This window comes from Mesoplodon mirus (genome assembly GCF_964341445.2).
Source record: "Mesoplodon mirus genome assembly, chromosome: 16".
Lineage (NCBI taxonomy): Eukaryota > Metazoa > Chordata > Mammalia > Artiodactyla > Ziphiidae > Mesoplodon > Mesoplodon mirus.
The window spans coordinates 38,518,231-38,540,495 of record NC_138992.1 but is presented as its reverse complement, the minus strand read 5'-3'; the positions used below and the strand labels follow the sequence as shown (position 1 = coordinate 38,540,495).

Genomic DNA, 22,265 nt, shown 5'->3' with positions numbered 1-22,265 from the left:
AAATGCCGTAGCAGTCTTGTCAACTGTATTTTTTTTTTAAGTAAAAATAATAGCTTTCATTCTTTATTCATACTTTTAGTCTAAGGAGCTAGAGGCGCTTCCTAGAAGATGTATTCTGCATCACCTGGGATATAGCCTTGATCTTATAGCTGAGAGCATAAGCGTGAGGTCATCCTGCACTTGCTGGTGGGGATCCCCAGCCCGGGAGAGGCCAGAGTTGAGCAGCCTCGCTTGTTTGCTGGCCCCCCTCCTGCTGGGAGCACTTGAAATTCCACCACTAAGCCTGCCTCTCTCCCTAGACCTACTCAGAGTGTGAAGATGGCACCTACAGCCCTGACATCTCCTGGCCTCACGGGAAAGGTACAAAAGGTATCTCTCTCTTGCTCATTGTTAAAAACTCTCCTGGGTCCTCTCCCTCCCAAGGCCCAGTAAAGGGATTTAGCATCAGTATTTATCTTCCGAATGTTGATAAATATATGCCCTGAAGGGTCTCAAACCTACTCATCGCATGTCTCCTGTTACTTATTAAGAAACATGCAAAGTGCTCACGGGTTCTGCCCAAGAAACTTGCTTCGTAAGAAGAGGTGCCACGTGGTTCTGCCTTTTCTGAGACAGGAAAACGTAACAAGATCCCACTGTCTCAAGCATCCTGATGGGGATGTTCTTCCTCTTGGCTTTCATTGTGAGTGAAAAGCGTTAGGAAGAGTTGTGTGCCAGGAGGAGAAACCTTTCCAAAGAGGTGGATCGACTTAATCGTGTTCATTCAAGAGATAGACCAGCATGAGAGGGATCTCAACAGTGTAGTCAGGGATCTCCCACTGGCCTCTCTCCAAGCAGCATTTTGGAAAGATTTGGGGCCACCTGGTTATCTTAAAGAATTTGACTTGTAGAACAGTGACCCAGAGGAGGCTCCACTGGATAGTAATTCCATGTCAGTTATGAGCTGATTGTGGGCTTGACTGAAGGAAGAGAACTGAATGTCAGAGACCATGAATTTTAACCCACAGAATTGCTCAGAGAAGTGGGGACAAGGGAGGGGAAAGCACTGCTGAGGCAGTTGCTCTCCTGAGTTCTTCTGGGGTGAAGCTCATCACAGCTGTCCCTGGGGAAAACACTACCGAGTGCTGGTCACCCTGAGATGATTTCTCCTGAATCAGCAAGCTATTATGGAATGCTGATGGAGGTAGGCACAGGGGTTCCCCTGGGCTCCCTTATTCAGAACCATCCTAGAGATCAGTCCGTGGCAATTCCGGTTTCTCCACTGAAAAGACTAAAAGAAACAAGCAATGGTAGAGATATATTTAAATGAAAGGTAGACAGTTTAAAAAAAAAAAATCTGAGCCCTGGAGCAGAGAACCTTTTGGCTTAGCTGCTAAGCCAGAGGTTTTCCACGTGCTCAGCCCGAGGCCAGAGCCAGCCTAATGCCAGAAAATTCCAATGACCTTCCAGGCCTTACACACCCCTACCCGGCATGCCCACCCTCACCCCACCACTACCCTGGCTCCACCCTCCACCTGGCTGATGCCTGCTGATTGCCCAGCACTCAGCCAATGTAGACGTCTCTCTCTAAGCTCCCACACAAATGATAGAGCGTGACAGACGACACCGTCCCTGCAGACTGAGCTTCTTGAGGGCATGTCGCATCTTCAGTGTATGGCTCTGGGGCTGCCTGTCATAAGCAGCAGCAGGGGCCTGATTTGTAAAGGTGGCTTCCAGATCAAACCATTGAGGGCATGTAATATCTTTGATTTTTGCCAAGTCAAGAATCCATTCCAATTTAGGTACTTAGAAACCATGGTGTGTAGCAGATCAAGGTGTGGACACCTAGTTGATGCTAAGGTAGACTCGACACCCATGTGGTTTGTTTTAATTGTTCCTCCTTTGTGCTTCGATGTTATTTGTGCTCTCACTTCTGGTCCCCATCACCATGACCATGATCCACCCTAAGGTGTGAACGTAAGTATCCTCAGGAAGCTCCTGAGGAGCTCTTTGTGGAGCCATGGCTTGCACACCCTGGCCCCAGCTGCGCTAACTCAGTGCCGGGGCTTCTGTGCCTTGATTCATTAACGAGGCCACTAGATGGCGCACAAGGACCAGTGGAGGAGCGGTGGGGCGGCCCGGACAGGGAGAACCAGATCAGAGGCTTCAGAAGCCGCAAGCCGGGAGCCCACAGCCGGGAGCCCACAGCCCACAGTGACGGTGTGTCCCGATTCCTTTGGCCAGGTTCTGAAGATGGCCCACCCAAGCATCCAGGCAACAGCGAGAGCCATTCTTCCAGAAGAAGGAATCGACATTCCAAGTCAAAAGTCACCAACGGAGTTGGAAAGAAATGAAGGACCCTGGTTAATCAAAGATGTTCCAGGGAGTGCCTCAAACTGGGAGGGGACGGAATCGGCTGGACCTCCCTGGGGGGAGGCTGAAATGCATAGCGTGAACGGGAAGGAGCGGGGGCTGGGAGGGGTCATTATTTGAGAGCATAAGTCTTGTTGCCCACAGACCCGGCCACACGGGCAGACCACTGCTGGGGGTCCTTCGCCACTCGGGTGTCTCTTGTAACTTCAGCACTTGGCACGTGGTCACCGGTAGCAGGACAGTGCTCAAAGGAGAGGGTAGCTATTTACTCAGTTGCCAGAAGCAGTTCTGTGCTTGCGTGTGTTGTGGATGCAGTTTAAACATCTTCACTCAGGCAGGGCACCAACCAGACAGTTGACGGACTGGTCACCAGGTTTTATTTTTCTGAATCTGCCTTTCCGTTTGACTGACTGGTTTAAGTCCAGGCCACTTATCTGTCTTTTATTTTGTTGTTTCTTATTTTTATGTCAGGATGCTTACAAGCCTTCAGAAGCCACTGCTGAAGTTGAATTGGGGGAGGTTTCTCTTTTTTTTCTAGAGGAAAAAAAGTGGGGGAGAGTTTGTGTTACACTTTAGCAGCCTTCTCCCCTTTTTAGGACCTGAAACTACACAGCAGTGGGTGGAAACCAGGCTGAAGAAAGGTTAGCTACCCACGTAGGATCCTGGGCTTCAGATCGGAACCTTTTTGTTCCCTTTCCAATGTCGCTTGTCCAGACTTATCCACAGTGCATAGGCGTGGACCTGCCCAGAGGCAGTGCTCACCGCAGCCCCTCCCCTCCAGGTGCCTTTTCCATTTTGTTTGTTTTCCTGCCATGGTGTGTTGATGACATTGTCTTTTAGTCCCGTGTGAGGTGCTGGTGAGTATTCCCTTTCATCCATCCGTGCCATGCTCTAGAACATTGACCCTGAGAGTTCACCACCTCTGATGGATCCCTGTTTTAAATAAAACGGTTCACGTTAAAGCCCATCAAATTCGGTCTCTGTAAAGTGCTCATTTCTTTGCCTCTTATTGGTATTTTCCACTATTTGTAAGCCATCACTATATTTTTCAAGTGACTTTAGGATAATAAGAATGTGTATGTGTTTTACGTAGTGAGAAGAAAAGAGAAGAAAATGTGTACTTTAGAGGGCTTACAGACACATATGTCCCTTTTCCTAACCTTCCCAAGTGATCAATAGGAAATGAACCAGATAGTCATTGTTTTCTTACTAGAGTAATGGTTACATCAACCAAGCTGGATTTTTTTTTCTCTAGTAAGTGGCCGGTACCCAGTTGATTTTCCTACAGATATAAACTTGCTGAAAGCAACCCTTTTGTTCCCTCATTTCACAGAGCACAAAGGTTTCAATGTCTTTTTCCCCTTTAAGGAAGTCTTTACCCATAGAAGTGTCATGTTTTTCTTTTCCTGCAAAAGAATCCCAGGGTGAAGGGGTTAAATGAGTCACGCAAAGCGAGGATCACCTGCTGTGCTCGTCTCCAGCAGAGAAAGTGTCGCCAGTCACTGGGCTGGTGCGCCGCCGGGTTGTGCCGGCCCTGCGGTCCCAGCAGTGGTCCCATCCTTCCCGTGATAGTCCTGAAGAGAGGCAAAGAAAGAGGTGCTTGTCCCATAGACCACGTGCTCTTTTATCACCCATCAGAGAGGCCTTTTTTTTTTTTTTTTTTTTTTTTGCGGTACGCGGGCCTCTCACTGTTGTGGCCTCTCCCGTTGCGGACTCCGGACGCGCAGGCTCAGCAGCCATGGCTCACGGGCCCAGCTGCTCCGCGGCATGTGGGATCTTCCCGGACCGGGGCACGAACCTGCGTCCCCTGCATCGGCAGGCGGACTCTCAACCAGTGCGCCACCAGGGAAGCCCCGAGAGGCCTTTCTTAAACAGAGGTACAATGTAAAATTTGTTTGACTTTGAAAGTAGGTGAGTTTGTTTCGTTTTGCTTCTCCGAGCACTTCTGTGCATCACGGACGTTGTGTACATCGTCGGCCTCGACTCCACTTCCTCGTGCTGGGCCACCTCCCTGACTGTCTCCAAGTTCGTTTTCTGGCTCTTTAACCCTCCTCTGATCAATAGCCGGGTGCAGCTGAAGAAGACGTTTCCTTCTCCAAGGCCGGCCTAGGGGAGGCACCTGCCTACCTGTGATGACTTGGATTTCCTTGGGTCACGTGAAAGCAGAGTGCATGTGAGACAGTCTTTCCTCAGTGGCTTTGTACGGAACAGCCGGGAAAGTCCTCAGCTGCTTTCCGTATCCTTTCTTTGAGTTTAATCTTTTTTTTTTTTCCCCTTTCAGTAAGAGCTCTTGTCTACAGTGTTTCCAAAACTAGTGCTTCCCTTACCAGACAGATCCACGGCTGCCATTCCTCCTAGAAACTGCTGCTGGGTTTGGTCTACCTTTTCCAGTCATTTCTATGCAAATGGGCTTCACATTGATGAAACGTAGAATTTTCCTTGTCACCTATGTTTACTAAAGGTCGCCTTTAGTCCCTTTCATCAGACTTGTCATTTAGTATCAGAAACGATTTGATTGCAAGTGATCTCACATTTGCCATTTACAAACTGCCCTCTTAAAAGGCACCACTGTTTTGGACGTAATACGCGAAGAATTCTTTACGTATATTTCTCTGTAATGTAGCATGGCCTGGAGTGTTGAGTACTTTTTCTTTTTTGTCATTCTTGGTCTTTCCGTGGCCTTTCCCTGCTTTTCTTGTGTCTGTTTTCACCATTTGTAAAAGCCTTGGCCAAACTGCTGCCATAGCAATGCTAGGACACTTCATTGACCTGTTTTAAGCATTTTGATGATAAAAGACATCCTATAAATGCCAGTCTTATTTTCACCATGACTGCTTCTGTCGTGAGCTCATGAGTAAAGTACTCACCTAGGAGAAATAAAATTCTTTACCAAATACATCAGGTTCAGCCCTATTGGTCTCCCCTCTGAAGCTGCTCTGCATCATCTCTAAGTGATACCTCTTTTTGTCAGGGGTCTCCCTTTGGAAATGGACCCTTGGGTTGCCTTATTTGTTGATAATAGTGCAGTTAGTCAGGCCCTTACAGGGGGAGCTAAATGCAGGGTGGAAAAGAAAAAAATTAACCATTGGAAACCAGAGGAAGTGAGCACTTTAAACAGGGGGGATTAATTTGTGTGCTCTGTGCTCTTTTAATTATGCTTAGTGTTACCCGCGTGTTCACCGGGTGGGCTTCACTTACAGAGCTTTTAATTGCTGTGAAAACCAGGTATCCCCCAGGTTGGTAATTGCAATCCTCAATGTATTTCCCACTTTTATGATTGAAATCAAGATGTGAGGAGAGCCAAGACTTCTGTTCCTCAGTGTTTCATTACAGGTGCATCTCTTGCCTTCATTGTGCATGTGCATTGCAAGGGTTATATTTGAGATTTGGTTCTTTATGAGTTTCAGCATTAGTAATGGCTCAGACCAATGGGCTTCAGAGTCTGGTTGCTAGCCCATAATAGATTTTTACAACATTTCACTTTATCACATTTTATTCTAAACCTGATGCTAGGACTATCACAGGTGAAGGTTACAAAATTTTTAAATTTAACTCTGATATTACCTTTGATGCAATAAATACCTACAGCTTTTTTATTTTGCTGTCTTCTGTGAATTTAGAGGAATTATTTATTAATGTCTACCAAAGAAGGGGGAAAATAGTTGGATGTGTATATTTTTGGTTTTTGTTTTTTTAGTGTGTGGGAATGCTGAAATGTAAAATTTTCCTTGTCACCTATGTTTACTAAAGATCGCCTTTAATCCCTTTGAGAAATTCATCTGCAATTTTGTCTACCTTGACGTTACCTTTCTTCCATCCCCTTCTCATAAACCCAGTGAGGACAGAAACATCATTCCGAAAAAAGAATTTGCCTGAGAGTTTTGCTTTCCCAGCTGATGGCAACCAACCACCCAACCTCCTTAGCCATTCTGGGCTCATGCTTGAACCTCCTGTGCCCCAGGTGTTAATTTTGTTTGCTTGTTTTGTTATTGGAATGCTCTGAAAATGTTCTCCAAGGGCCTGCAAATTGTGGGCACCCATATGCCCCAAATGGCAGGAAGGTTTTCTCCGATGTGCCTGGCCTCCTGTCCCTCCACACAGTCTCCCCAGGGCCTCAGATACCAGTGTTCCTGTGTAGCCCTTTTCTGGACGCTGAGTAAAGGGGACTCGTGTGGCTTTACAACACAGGAAATAAGGTTTGTTTGCCTTTAAAAGAAAAGTAGAGAAACCTGAGACCAAAGACCTAAAATATTGCATTCTCATGTCTGAAGTATACATGTTATAGCCTTAATTACAGCGTCAAATTGCAGTCAGGATTTATGTTACAATCCATACTGGAAAATCTGGACTGTAAACCTTCTCGTTCCCACTTGCCTGACTCAGTCTCATCAATCCGACTACATATTCACGGGCTGATTAGGTATTTTATGGGTGCAACCTGGGAAAGGCTTATGAAGATCCCCAGGTTTCAAAATGTTGAGAATCCTCTACCTTCTCTTAGACTGTGTGAAATCTAGGCCAAGAGCAGAGGGATGAGTTCACTAGGGCCACCGCTAACAAATCTTCCAAAGGCATTTGAAGGACTGGGATCCTTCGAAAGACCTCTGGATGGGGCTCTTGGAAACCCCTCCTTCCCTCGAGTCTCCCTAGTGGCCACCGTAGCACTCAGCTGGCTTTGCTGGAGAGTCAAGTGCCAGAGCAGCACTTCTAATTCCAGGGAAAGGGGGTCCCTGCGACCCCCCCCACACACACACACCCCTGTGACGTATGTGTGTTCTTCAGTCATGTGAGTTTGCTGTTAATCCCTGTTTTCCTGGGTCATGCGGCTTAAGTACTTGACCCAAGAGTACACAGCCACTAGGGGATGTCAGATCAACCCAGGGCCTTATGCTCTTTCTCCAACTCCAGGCTCCTTGTCTTAATTCTTGGGCACATGTCTTAAGCCCCATTACCGGACCCGAGCCTCCATCTATCCCCCTGCCTTGCTCCCAGACAGCCTCAACAAATGGCTGATGAGGATCCCCTGGGGGCGCCCATGCCTTTGCCTCCCCTCCCCCTGGTGCTCGCTTTATAGCAATGGCCAAACCTCCAGGCCACTGCAGATGTTGATCCTCAGTGTGATTTCAGCTGGTTGCACGCTTGGTGGAAGGAATAACTGGTGTCTCACGCTCCTTGAAGCAGGCTCCCATCTCTCTCCATTTGGGTTCTTTTCCCGATGTTTTGGTGCATTCTGCAAACTGTCAGAGGGCAATTCCTCCAGCCCGTAGCAGCTCCCTCTGCCCTCAGGAATCTGATTTACAATCTGGCGAGGCCATAAACCTCTGCTCTTCACTTCTGAAAAACAGCAAAGTATGGGAAAGAATGTAAATTATAAATACTGAATTCCTATGGTCAGCAATAATGTAACAGCCTGGGTTGTTGTGTTTTGTGTTTTTTTCTTTAAATATGGTATCCATATGGCTTTAATTTCTAAGGGCCTGCCACCATCACTATATTTCTAAGGAGAACAGATAACAGTGAAATATCCCACTGGGTTAGAGTGTTTTTTCTAAAATGAGAAATAGCATGTTCTGATGACTCACTGGCCCAAGATTGAAATGCCTCTCTTCACAGAGAGGGATGGGACTGTAGGTGACAGTGACACCTCCACAGTCATCAGCCTGCCGATCTGGTCGCTCTGCTCCGAACCAACCCCTGGTGTTGTCACTTAGCAAGCCCCACCCCCAATTTTGACTTGCCAGGAGGAGGTTTTTTCTGTAAGATGTTTTGAAATTCTCTTCCTGTCCCTCTTAGCAGTCAAGGTCTGCTCACTCACTGGGAACAGACTTCTTACTTCTACTTGCCCCGCTGCTGCAAACAGTGAAAACAGCTGCAAACTCATCCTGAAGACCAAACGGCGGCTGGGTTTGAATTTTCATTCCTGGGGTGGGTCAGCTCCAGGCTTAGACGTCACACGCAGGGAAGAAGCAGCTGCTTGCTCCTCTGAGGCAGGAAGGAGCCGCTGGTCACCAGGTGAATTCCTGCTGCCCTACTCTGACCACAGAATCCAGGACCTGAGATCATTCTGCTGGGCTTCAGCATGTTTGCCCTTAAGCCCAACCTCGTCCCAGTTCAAAATGATGGATGAAAGCTGCAAAAACACCCAGGGTCCCAAGCTACTGTGAGAACAGCCCAAGTCTGCCAGAGCATCTATTAAAATTGATGGGTTTGTGTTTTTCTTTGTGTGGTCAGGAAGTGTGCTGACAGCAGAGGAGGGTGCGTGAGAACATGATGCTGGAGATCACAGGCGTGTCCACCCACAGAAATATATAGGCTCACAAGCACCTATTCACTCCCACGCTCGCCTTCATGTCTTCCTGTCATTTTCTTCGGACCACATTTGATTCACAAAATGCCAGGCTCAGCTTCAGCATGGGACTAGCCAGACCACACGTAGGGCGTGGAGGAGAGGGCCAAGGTTCTCAGAAATCTCTGAGTGGATGTTATGTACGTTTTGACGATCGGGATAACCTCAGCTGCAGGTCCATTCCTCAAAATTGTGTCTCTGCCAGAAGGTTTTGTGTATGTACATCTAAGTAATTTCAAGAGAAGGTGAAGATAAGCCTAGCGGTGATGGCCATAGAATATGTACACGTCAACTGATGGGTAATTTTATGTGTCAACTTGACTGGACTAAGGGATGTCCAAACAGCTTGTAAAGCATTATTTCCGGATATGTCGGTGAGGGTGTCTCCGAAAGAGATTGGCATTTGAATCAGTAGACAGAGTAAAGCAGATTGCCCTCCCCAGTGTGGGCAGGGCTCATCCAATCTATTGAGGGCCTGAATAGAACAAAAATGCAGAGGAAGGGTGAATCTGTTCTCTCTCTGCTTGATCTGAGACATCCCTCTTCTCCTCTTGGATGTTGTTGCTCCTGGTTCTCAGCTTTCAAAACTCAGACTAGGACTTAAACTCCCCCTTTGCCCCACTACACACACACAGTTAAGCCTTTGGACTTGGACTGAATCACAGCGCCTGCTTTCTTGGTTCTCCAGCTTGCAGACAGCAGGTTGTGGGACTTCTAGGTCTCCATAGCTGTGAAAGACAATTCCTATAATAGCTCTCCTCATATGTATAGAAATATATATGTGTGTGTGTGTGTGTGTGTATCTCTCCTGTTGGTTCTGTTTCTCTGGAGAACCCTGACTAATACAGCCAGGCTTATATTTAGACTAAGGTTTGTAAGTTAAAATTATAAAGGGAAATGAGAAAATTGGAGTCCTTGAGTAATGAATGCTCCAAAATGTGATTGCTGGCCCGTAAATCAACTTGTATTGCCACTGGTTTTTCAGATAACATTGCCGTGAACAGCAGAATTGCCATTTAAGTTTAGAACAAGGGCATGCATACACCTTCTGGTACGCTGCTGCAGAGATGGCCGGTGCCGTGAAATCTACCCCAGATGGGTATAATAGAGTGGCCCAAGGACAAAAATAGAAGTCCACATCATACACTGGACTCATTGCCTCAACCTCTCCCACCTGTCCTATTCTGACCCTTGGTTTTTAAAAAATCATTGCACCACAGCCATACCACCCTGAATGCACCCGATCTCATCTAAAAAAATCATTGCAAACAGTCAGTTGTATCTTGTTTAAAACAAAAATCCTTTAATGAGCAGCTGCTCAGACAGAGAGGGGAAAAGAATGTTTAGTTTTTCCAAATAAATTTCTGTATATTTAGTGTGTTGGCATCACCCAACTGCTCTTCTGTTGAGACGCTAATGTGACTGGCAGGTAGTGTTTTTGCCCTACGTGGCAAAGTAATTAATAGTAAAACTAATGCTAACTATGTGCTGGACACCGTGCTTGGTGCTTTCCCTGGATCATCTGATCCGTCCCTCATGAGATCCTTATTGGAGGACAGACTGGAGAGGCCTTACAGAGAGAAGCGGTGGGGCTGGTACCTGATGAGCAAGGAGTTGCGGGCTTGAGCCCACACTCCTCGGCATCTCACGGATCAGCAAGGTCCGACTCAGCCATGTGTCTAGCATCAGCTCCTGCTCACCCCCTGCACCCCCTCGTGCCCTCCACCCCACACTGATAGCACTCTGGGACCCCCGCCCACCATCTCCATGGCCCACCAAATACACCACATTTTCAGGCTCCACAGCATCTGTGACACACCTGGAACGTCTGCCCCTGGCACTCTGCCTGGTAAGTTTCATCGTCCTGAAAAATCTCAGCTCAGACACTGTGCTCTGTGAAAGTCCCCTGATCCCTGATGTGCATGGACATGCTCCTTCCCTGTGTGCTGTGTCCACCTCTGAGTGACAGTTCTGTCTCATGTCTCCTGGACTCAGCCCAGGTTCCTAGCAGTGTTCATCCCCAACACCCAGGCCAGAGCAGGTGCTCAGTAAATGCTCTGAATGAGCACCTGAGTGAGTGGGGCTGTGGGGCAGAGGCCAAGGACCACCCCTTCCAGGATGGACACGAGGTGTGGGTGGCTGTTCCACTTCCCTCTGGTTCCACGAGAATCCTGCATGGAGTCCTCCAGCCCAGCTGCACGTTAGCCTGCAGTTGGGTCTGCCGTTAAGTCCAGCTGCCTCCACTCTTTATTTTTATTTTTTTAAATGATACCATCATCCATTTCATGATATTTATTTACTTGCTTGTTTATTTATTTAGCCAGGCTTTGCAGCATGTGGGGTCTTAGTTCCCCGACCAGGGATCAAACCCATGTCCCCTGCAGTCCTGCAGTGGAAGCGTGGAGTCTTAACCACTGGACCACCAGGGAATTCCCCCTCTTTATCTTTAAAGAGTTTTTCTTTTAAGAGGAGTTTTTAGTTCACTGAAAAATTGAGCAGAATATACAGAGAGTTCTCTCCTACCCCCTGCCCCTATTCATGCAGAGCCTCCCCCATTATCAGATCCGCCACCAGAGTGGGACATTTGTTACAGTTGATAACCTGCATTGATGCATCGTTATCACCCAGAGTCCACAGTTTACCTTACAGTTCACGCTTGGTATTGTACACTGTATGGGTTTAGACAGATGTGTAATTGACAAATACCTACCCTTTTAGTGTCATACAGAGTATTTTCACTAAAAATCCTTTGTGCTTTGCCTATTCATCCCTGCCCCCCACCCCAGAATTTCAGGCAACAACTGACCTTTCTACCGTCTCCATAGTTTTGCCTTTTCCAGAATGTCATATAGTTGGAATCATTCAGGATGTAGCCTTCTCAGATTGGCTCCTTTCACTTGGTAATATGCATTTGAGTTTCCTTCATGCTTATTCATTTTTAGTGCTGAATAATATTCTGTTGTCTAGATGGACCAGTTTGTTTATCCACTCACTTACCAGAGGACATCTTGGTTGCTTCCAAGTTTTGGCAATTATGAATAAAGCTGCTACAAACATTTGTGTGCAGGTTTTTGTGTAGGCATACATTTTCAACTCCTTTGGGTAAATACCAAGCAGTGCAGTTGCTAGATCATATGGTAAGAGTGTATTCACTTTTGTAAGAAACCACCAAACTGGCTCCCAAAGTGGCTGTACCATTTTGCATTCCCACCAACAAAGAATGAGAGTTCCTGTTGCTCCACATCCTTTCCAGCATTTGGTGGTGTCGGTGTTCTGGATTTTGGCCATTCTAATAGGTGTTTCATGGTATCTTGTTGTTTAAATTTGCATTTCCCTGAAGGCGTGATAGACCTGCCTCTACTTCTTCAGCCTGTGCTTTTACCTGTGTGCATTGGGCCCACACCCTGGCATTTCGGAGGGCTGCCTTGCTTACTTTTTTTTTTTTCTCTTAAACTTCCACCAGCAGTGGAAATAGGCAGAGCCCCTTTGGAGTGTTAATCAGAAAATACCTTGTTTTCAAGTTTCTTAGGACAGCTTTCCTTTGAAGGCGATGACTAGGGACCACTTCTTGATTCTCAGCACAAGGGCTGGGACAGGTACCAAAGGCATCCACTCTCCTGCCCAGCACCTGTTTTGATATTGCAAGGTTCCCAAAAATGCTCTGATTTTCTTCCTTGGTTCCTGATTCATCCAAGTTTTGTGGGGCCCTCCATTTGGGGTTCAATATTGTAGAGGTCCTTTTGAAGAAAAAATAATATAAAAAGCTCTTACTCTTGAAATTTGATTTTTAAAAAAGCAAATGCCACATGGCCCCAATGCTAGGCTACCTCCCAGAGGCTTGGAAGAGGCCAAGTGAAAGGGGACTCAAAAGCGTTAAGCGTCACTAACTTTGCAGTGAATCTGCCTCCACTGGAACCTGAACGAATTGCGATTCACCTGCTGCAGGTTCAAATAAACCACATCTCGGATTCTTCCAATTCATTGCTCAAACTGCAAGATGCCATTATCAGCAGGAAGTGCAGCCTTTCCACCCTGAGGCTTTTTTCCACCCCATCCAAACTCTCCAAGAACATTTCGGACTTGTTCCATGAACTGAGTCCAAGAACCGGGCACTGGAGCACGCTGACTCAGGTGCTCCGTCTCACAGCATGGTGAACAATTGTCTACTCGGCCATGACGCTTTGTCAGTCCCCACCCCATAGTAGCAGTGTCCCTGCTTGGGCAGCCAGGTGGCACCATGCCTGAAAGTCGCTCTCAGAGCAGGAGACTGTGCCAGGGACAGGGAGTCTACTAGACATTCAAGTCTCAAATACAGCCTGCCGCAGACGCAACTCTTGTTCCCCCTGGAGCCCAGTTCACCAGCCAGGCTCCTCTTTCCCTCGTGATGAGTCTTCCTTTGGGGCCTCAGCATCCGTCACCGCCAGGGCCAACTTAGTCCATCCAGGAGGTTCCCATGAGCACTGCTCCAAAAGGAAAGCGTGGAGCTCTCGGCCCTTCTCCTGCCCTCTCTGCAGCTCTGTCCCCGCCTGCTGGGAACAGCTTGCAAATAGAGCCTATTGCAAGCGGGTGCCTTGCCAGGTTGCAGAAGCAGACCCCCATCCCAGCTCTGTGCTTCTTTCCCCATAAGGAGCTGCCTGGGTCTGCCTAGTCAGATCTGCCAATATACAGAGGAGTTCCTGCTCCCATACATGTTGTTTCCTTCCTGACAGCCCCTCTGGTTCTCAGATGGTGACAGTGGTGTTCATGGGGGTTCTTTCCGGAGCCACAGGGTCTGGACTGCCAGGAGCTGCATCTGCTGTGTGTCTAGGAAAGATGTCTTTCCTTCTGTATCTTGCAAGGCCTGGTGACTGCTTTAATGAAGAAAGAGCCCCAGAGAAAACACACTTCCATTGGTGGTTCTCCCCAAATTGAAATAATTATCTTTCAACCAGCTAACTTTATCCTGCTGGGACCAGTTTAGTTTGGAGAATTAGTTTTGCTTTTGAACACAAATGATCTTCCCCCTCGTATCTGCTCACCACAAGCTTTCCAAACAGGCAATGACAGACCACTGAGTAAAGTGTTTTATCCCCTGAATAAAGCACTTATGTGTTGTTTGAAACTATGTTTCCTCAAGAAAGCCACCCCCATGTGGAGCATCCACCTCTTCTGAACAAGTGTCTACGTGAATCTGACTTCTCTCTGGGGTTAACTGAGCCAAAAATGAATCACTCACCTGGCTGCAGGGAGAGGGCAACCTTCATTCTGCAAAATTACAATCCCGTGATCAGCCAGCAGAGCCCTTCTGCTAAAGGAAACCAAAAGACTAGGCTGTATTAAAAGATGGCTGAGGAAATGACCCAGAATAGCACATTTTCACCTCCTCTCCAATCTAAAGAGATTTGCTCCCAGATGCTGTTTCTTCAGTCCAGCTTCTGACTCGCAAACTGTTCAAGAAGGAGCCTGTGGGCTGGATGACACAGAGCCCGCATGACATAACTTTCATGTTGTAACACACACACACACAGAGAGGAAACAGACATTTGGAGAAGGGGCTCAGGGGCAGCCTATGGTTGTACCCCTACAGTTCACAGGTCAAGGTACCAAGGTCCCCCTCACACCCATCAGGATGGCTACTATCCAAAAAATAAAAACAGAACAAAAACTAACAAGTGTTGGTGAGGATGTGGAGAAATTGCAACCCTTATGCACTGTTGGTGGGAAGTGAAGAAATTGCAACCCTCGTGCACTGTTGGTAGGAATGTAAAATGGTGCAGCTGCTGGAAAACAGTACGGAGGATCCTCAAAAGAGTGAAAATAGAATGACCATATGATCCAGGAATTACACTTCTGGGTATACATCCAAAAGAATGGAAAGCAGAGTCGAAGAGATACTTGTACATCCATGTTCACAGCAGCACTATTCACAATAGCTAAAACACGGAAGCAACCCAAGCGTCCGTTGACAGATGAACGGATTAGCAAAATCTTGGTATGCATACAATGGTATATTATTTGGCCTTAAAACGAAGGAATCCTGCGCTATAATACAACATGGATGAATCTTTTTTTTTGAATTTTATTTATTTTTTATACAGCAGGTTCTTATTAGTTATCTATTTTATACATATTAGTGTATGCATGTCAGTCCCAATCTCCCAGTTCATACCACCACCACCAACTTCCCCCACCGCTTTCCCCCCTTGGTGTCCATACGTTCAACGTGGATGAATCCTGAGGACATTATGCTGAATGAAATAAGCCAGTCACAAAAGGACAAATACTGTATGATTCCACTTACATGAGATACTTAGAGTAGACAAAAAGTCACAGAGACAGAGAGTGGAACAGTGGTTGCCAGGGGCTGAGGGAAAGGGGAAAATGGAGAGTTTAATGGATGCAGAAATTCAGTTGTACAAGATGAAAAGAGTTATGGAGGTGAACGAATGGTGGTGACAGTAACACAATATTTTGAGTGTACTTTATCCATTATGGCCACGCCACACAGCAGGCGGGATCTTAGTTCCCTGACCAGAGATAGAGCCCAAGCCCCCTGCACTGGGAGCACGGAGTCGTAACCACTGGACCACCAGGGAAATCCCAATGAGTGTATTTTAAACCACTGAACTGTATGCTTAAATAATGATCCAGATGGTGAATTGTATGTGTATTTTACCACAATTTAGAAAAAACATAGAGGAAAAAGAAAGGCACCAAGGCCCAGAGTAGTCAAGCAACTTGGCTAGGGTCACACAGCTGGCTGTACGAGAGCCAGGGATCAGGCTGTCTCTAGATCCCTGCTGCGACGTTCCTGCCCCAGTACACAAGTACCAAAGAAGAAGACGAACCTGTGTGGCTTGTGCAGCTGCTCAGGCTTCATGCATTTAGGGGATTTGTCCTTTCTACCACACTTTTTTTTCCCTGCCCCATCACTGCACATTTCTCACCTTCAGAATCCAGCTTCACTCTCTGACGCCTTCCATCACGGACTAACAGGTTCAGAATTTTAAAAGGCGTATACAAAACTAGAGTGCTCATAGCCAAGTATGCTTCTAAAAGGGTGTCAACACCCCGTAAAAGTAGAGTATCCAGAGTGGCCAAAGCCTGGGGTGATCTGAGGTGTTTAGAAAGTTCTGAGAGCGATTTTTCAAATGAAGGTGGGGAGCGCTTTTGAAAGTCACATATAGGACAAGAAGGGAAAACAAAGGAATGGCGTCCACTGTTTGGAAAAAGTTCAGTCTGATGATTCTTCCTGCTGCAGATCCTTCTGTGATTTCTCTTTACTCTTTATTTTGGCTCATAAGTCAAGTTCAGGCCCTCCTGTGCACTGCCCGCCACCCCCCCCACCACCAATCTCTTTACTTCAGCCATTCTCACCTATTTCCATTACTTGAATATTCATCAAGGGTTTTCCCCATCACATCCCGTCCCCGACTATTCCTCTAGTAAATTCATCCATGTCCTTTCATTCTCAATTAGAACATCACTTCGATACGAGGACCTTCGTCAACACCCAACCTAGATTATCCCCTCCATAGCACCATCCATCTCCATTTGTAACTCTTGGTTCCTGCTCAACAGCTGTCTTCCCTGCCAAGTTATTAACTTCCAGACCATTTTTGGTTTGTTCACTCTCAGATATCTAACACCTAGCACAACAGGTACTCAGCAAATATTTTTTGGATGAATGAATTTTTTTTTAAGATTTTTTGATGTGGACCATTTTTTAAAATCGTTATTGAATTTGTTACAATATTGCTTCTGTTTTATGTTTTGGTTTTTTGGCCCCAAGGCATGTGGGATCCTAGCTCCCCAACCAGAGATCGAACCCACACCCCCTGCATTGGAAGGCAAAGTCTTAACCACTGGACCGCCGGGGAAGTCCCCGGATGAATGAATTCTTTAATGAAGAGATGATAGAGAAAACAGGACAAGTCAATACATGCATGACAAAGAAATAAAGGGAGGGAGAGATGTGGTTAGTCAGGAAAGACTTGAATGAAATGATAGATAGTCCAGCTAGGTTTAGAAGGAAATGATATGAATTAGCTGAGATCCAGGAAGTCAATGGGAAGCATGAAAGTCTGAGGTAGGGTCAGTTAGGAATCTGCCTTGACCATGAGGCTGAGTGATTTATATCTCATTTATATAGTCTCCATTAACAGAATGATATTCAACTTGGAAAAGGCAGAATATGCATTGGTGGGAGGGAATTGAAGCCCAAGATGGCACCTAACTGTGTTAAAAATGTCATCTCTAGGTAAATGTCATGTAAATATCATGGTGCTGACTTTCACAGCCTTGTGTGTTAAGCCCAGAGAAACAAGAAAGTGTCATTAAAACAGGAGGATAGAGGTAGATTTTGGAAAACTGCAGATCAACAAGCTTGGTATTAATGCACGGTAAAGTTCTGGAACAGGTTATTAAAGGTGGTCTGTGTCCATACTTACAGAAGAAAGCATTAATCCCTGGGTATTAGCAGAGGTTCACTAAACAAGCCATTCAAGGCTAATGTGTCCTTTTTTCACAGCATTACCAGATTGGAATATCCAGGGAATATCACAAATGAGCAAATCTCAGAACATAAACCCCACCTAAGCTAAAAAAGAATTAAAAATTTAAAAACTACCCACCTCAGCTTTTCGAAACCCAGTTATGCTATTATAGTTCTTTTCTGAGAGTTACAGTGAACATTAACTCATTAAAGGCTCTGAGAAGTCCTGCACTGTGATCCACAAAACACACTTGGAAAAGGAGGTTTTAAACAAATTTCAGCAAGATAATTTGCTAAGTTTTTTATTATATCAACTGTGAAAGAGGTAGAGAAATGTAGGTTTAAAAAATAGGTTGTTGGAATCAGAGCTAGGTAGACAACTGTACCTAAAGAGCATTTAATTAACTGATTAATAGTCACCTATGGGGGGGTCTCTAATGTAATGTCTCAAGGCTCTACCCTGTCTCCTAGAATGTTCAACATTTTATCACAACATGGAAGACCTACTTTTGAGTTTTTCAGATACCCTAAAGAGAGAGAGGCAGTTAATATTGCTATATAACACACTGAAATATTGTCTTAAAACCAAGAAAGGAATCCAACAGAATCTTACTGAGACTTGTTAGAATCAATAGTATAAATAAAGGATAGATGAACTCTGACTTGAAACTGGCTCATATGATAAAGACCTGGGGTTGCAGCTACATGAGACTTGTTAGAATCAATAGTATAAATAAAGGATAGATGAACTCTGACTTGAAATTGGCTCATATGATAAAGACCTGGGGTCGCAGCTACATTAAGATCAGCCCAGGCCAAATGTGTGATAGGGCTACCATGCTTCCAAAGTCACCCTGGGCATGTACGATGGCCTGGGAGGCAAACAAGTCAGCCGAGGTGGTTTGGCCACACTGGAAATTGTATTCTGGTCTTATGTTCCATTTTGAGAGGTACATTGACAGATTGGAGATTGTTCAAGGAATGACGAACATCAGGAGAATTCTGGAGAACATGTGCCCGGAGGAGAAAATTCTGCAGAAACCAGGGTTATTTAGATGGTCTGTAGAAGAGAAGATAAGGGATATGTTGATAACTGACTTTGGGAGACAGTGTAGTATAGTAAAAAAGAGATAAGTCTGTGCTCAAATCTCTGCTCTAGTACTTCTGGGCTGTGTGGCCTTGGACAAGTTTCTCAACATCTTAGCTTCAGAGGCCTTAGATAAGAAATCATCTTCTCCATTTAGTGGGGTTATTGTGATGGTCCTGGAGCAGAGTAAGTGGTCAATTCATGCTTCTCTTCTCTTTCTCCATGTGAAGAAGGGCAATCATAGCATTTAGAAAGGTGGCATTTGGGGCTTCCCTGGCAGCGCAGTGGTTGAGAGTCCGTCTGCCGATGCAGGGGACATGGGTTCGTGTCCCGGTGAGGGAAGATCCCACATGCCATAGAGCAGCTAGGCCCGTGAGCCATGGCTGCTGAGCCTGCGCGTCCGGAGCCTGTGCTCCGCAACAGGAGAGGCCACAACTGTGAGAGGTCCGCATACCACAAAAAAAAAAAAGGTGACATGTGATATAGATCCAACAGAAAAACTGAACCAATGGGAGAATTCCCCAAAGGGAGGTATTGGTTGATGAAAAGTAGGAACTTCATAGTAATCAAAAGCTAGAAAACAAAGATATTAGCTTGGATACCTTTAGGTTGGCCATGGAACTACCATAGATTCTATAGAAGAGATCTCTGCTTTGGGTGGGAGATGAGATTAGATGACTCCCAGATGCCTTCCAGCTCTGCGATTCCATGATTCAAATTCTCAGCTAGTCTGTTTATTGTTCTCTTCCATAGGTAGTCAACTCATATATATTCAACTCCCATTCATATATATTGAATAGATACTATGTGTACTTTTCAAAAATTATTCTTTAACCATTCCCTATGTATGGGTTCTTTCTTTCTTATTTTATGGCCTCATTACAGCCTAGTTCAGGGATTTGTCCTTATGGGGAACTTAATAAATGTTGATGACTAGTAAGAGAGGTCTATGATGGTCTGATGACCACACACTCACACTTTGGACTCACACAGGCATGTGTTCAAATCTTGGCTCTACTTCTTGGCCATGTGACCTTGGGCAAGTTACCCTCTTGTCATAATAGCTTTATGAGAGAGAATGAATAGGATATTCTAATTCTTTAGAAAAACAGTTAAGTGTATAATAAATAGATATTATTTTTGTAGTTGCTGTCAGAGTGAACATAAACCTACTTAATACTTAAATAGACGTTTTCTGACTACACAGTAAGAGTCTTAGGGATGAATTGGTTTTTCTTGTATATACTTATTTTAAAATATTTTCTCCTAAACAGTGTTCTTGGTTATCATGCTCCAAAGCCTACTTAAGTCTATTACCCTAGTTTTTGCAATATTCATGATGGGGGGAAAGAGGAATCAACTGGAAATAAGCAAAAGTGAAGACACTGAAGTGGAGGCAATTTAATCTTGGCCAAAAAATCTATGACAAAGTCAGAGCTGGTCTGAGACAGCCTCATGGGGAAACCCTGGCGTGCAGTCAGCCTACACTGGAGACCCAGTGAGCCTCCAGCTGTGGCCACTTGGTAAATGGCCCTGCCTCTTGTTGTGCTCTGCAAACAGGAAGTGTCCATCAGGCACGCCCCGAGCTCCCGAGAGCATCCCCGACAGGGCCTGCACCTTGGTTAGTGCCTCGTCCATCATGGGCCATGGCCTAGACTTGGAGATACTTGACCACGAAGGGAGGGAGATAAAGAACAAAGGGAAGGAGTATGAAGTAAAGATGCTTTGTAATTTTTTTTTAATTGTGGTTAAAAATATATAGCATAAAATTTACCATCTTAACCATTTTTAAGAGTGCAGGTTTGGGGACTTCCCTGGTGGTCCAGTGGTTAAAAATCCCCCTTCCAGTGCAGGGGACATGGATTCGATCCCTGGTGGGGAACTAATATCCCACATGCCACGGGGCAACTAAGCCCACGCGCTGCAACTACTGAGCCTGCGCACTCTGGAGCCTGCATGCTGCAATGAAGAGCCCGCACACCACTACGAAAGATCCCGCGTGCTGCAGCTAAGACCCGACGCAGTCAAATAAATTCTTTAAAAAAAATTTTTAAAGAGTACGGTTTTGTAATGTTAAGTATATTCACAGTTTTGTGCAACAGATATTTTTCATCCTGCAAAACTAAAACTCTCATTGAACAAGTCCCCATTTCCTCCACCCTCTAGCTCCTGGCAACCACCGTTCTACTTTCTGTTTCTATGAATTTTACTACTTTAGATGCCTCATATACATGGAACCATATGTGACTGGCTTAATTCAACTAGCATAATGTGCTCCGGATTCATCCATGTTGCAGCATGGGACAGGATTTCCTTTTTCTTTTTTTTTTTTTTCTTGGCTGTGCCACATACCATGCAGGATCTTAGTTCCCCAACCAGGGATCAAACCTGTGCCCTTGGCAGTGAAAGCACAGAGTCCTAACCACGGGACCTCCTGGGAATTCTCAGGATTCCCCTCCTTTTTTTTTTTGAAATTAATTTATTTATTTTGGCTGTGTTGGGTCTTCATTTCTGCGCGAGGGCTTTCTCTAGTTGCGGCAAGCGGGGGCCACTCCTCATCGCGGTGCACGGGTCTCTCACTATCGCGGCCTCTCCCGTTGCGGAGCACAAGCTCCAGACGCGCAGGCTCAGTAGCGGTGGCTCACGGGCCCAGCCGCCCCGCGGCATGTGGGATCTTCCCAGACCAGGGCTCTAACCCGTGTCCCCTGCATTAGGAGGCAGACTCTCAACCACTGTGCCACCAGGGAAGCCCTCCCCTCCTTTTTAAGGATGAATAATATTCCAGTGTGTGTGTGTGTGTGTGTGTGTGTGTGTGACAGTCACATTTTGTTAATCTATTCATCTATCGATGGACACTTGAGTTGCTTCCACTTCTGGGCCACTGTGAATAATGCTGCTATGAACATGGGTATACAAATACAGAAATGCTTTTAAAGGGATGCAGAAGTTAAGAGTTTCAAAAAGTTTGCTGTGGAGATTTGGGGAAATAAATGTGTGGAACAAAGAAGCAAGTCATGCCTAACAATGACAGAAAAAGTCATTAGTCATGGATTGTTCATGTGTTAGGAACAGAAGCCACTCAAACTAGATCAAAAAAAGAGGAACTTATTATGAGAACACAGGGGTGTCTCATGGTACCTGAGATGGGGCCTCAGGAAATACTGGATGCAGAAACTGGAGTTAATCAAAGTTCTTCTCTTTATCTCTACAGAACCCATATTTATTCTGTCAACAGCAGGCACCACTGCTCTAGGCCTTAATGATACAACTGTAAAATAAAATAGGCTTTACACTGGGGAAGATGAGTAATAAACAAATAAACAAGAAATTCCAAAGTTTATAAATTGTATGAAGGAAAAAGCAAATGCCGTAGGAAAGAATATAATGGAGGGGGCGGTGAGGGGGTGCCCAACTTCGCCATTGTTGATCATTGATCACTTCTCTGAGGAAATGACACTGAAGCCACAACTTGAAGGATAAGGAAGTATCAGCCACATGAAATTCCAGGCAGAGGGAAGGGAGTGCTAAGGAAGTAAGAGAAGGCCATGAGCCTGGAGGAGGGTGATCAAGGTGGAAATAACAGCTGGAAAAGAGAGGTGTGTAATGGTGGGCATGACCACATGGAAACTTGTTGACCATGGAATGGAGTTTGGATTTCTTTTCTAACACAATGGGAATCCATTGAGGAGTTTTAGGCTAGGGAGTGATATCAGTTGATTTATATTTCTAGAAGATCCTTCTGGAGTTCAGGTGGAGAGTGGATTGGAGAGGGAGAAGGGGGGTGGGTGAGACCGGGTGGGATTCCTGCAGACGATGGTTTAGAGCAAGGTGGAGACAGGAGAGGTGGAGAGAAGGCAGGGTCAAGACATACTTGGGGCACATGAATGTTCATAGGAGCACTCTTCATAATAGCCAAAAGGTGGAAATGGTCCAAGAGCCTAGCAACTGATGGATGGATAAACAAATACGGTATATCCATATGGTAGAATATTATTCAGCCATAAAAA

General features: G+C 45.6%; 1 protein-coding gene across 1 annotated transcript in view; it reads left to right on the top strand.

The window, feature by feature from the left end:
* Positions 1 to 3,324, top strand: part of PTDSS1 (phosphatidylserine synthase 1) — a 67,041-nt gene extending 63,717 nt beyond the window's left edge. The window contains exons 12-13 of the mRNA XM_082601611.1: positions 300 to 369; positions 2,224 to 3,324. Coding sequence (XP_082457737.1) covers positions 300 to 369; positions 2,224 to 2,333 — 180 coding nt within the window. The 3' untranslated portion in view covers positions 2,334 to 3,324. The remainder of the gene's footprint in view (positions 1 to 299; positions 370 to 2,223) is intronic.
* Positions 3,325 to 22,265: the final 18,941 nt, after the last annotated feature.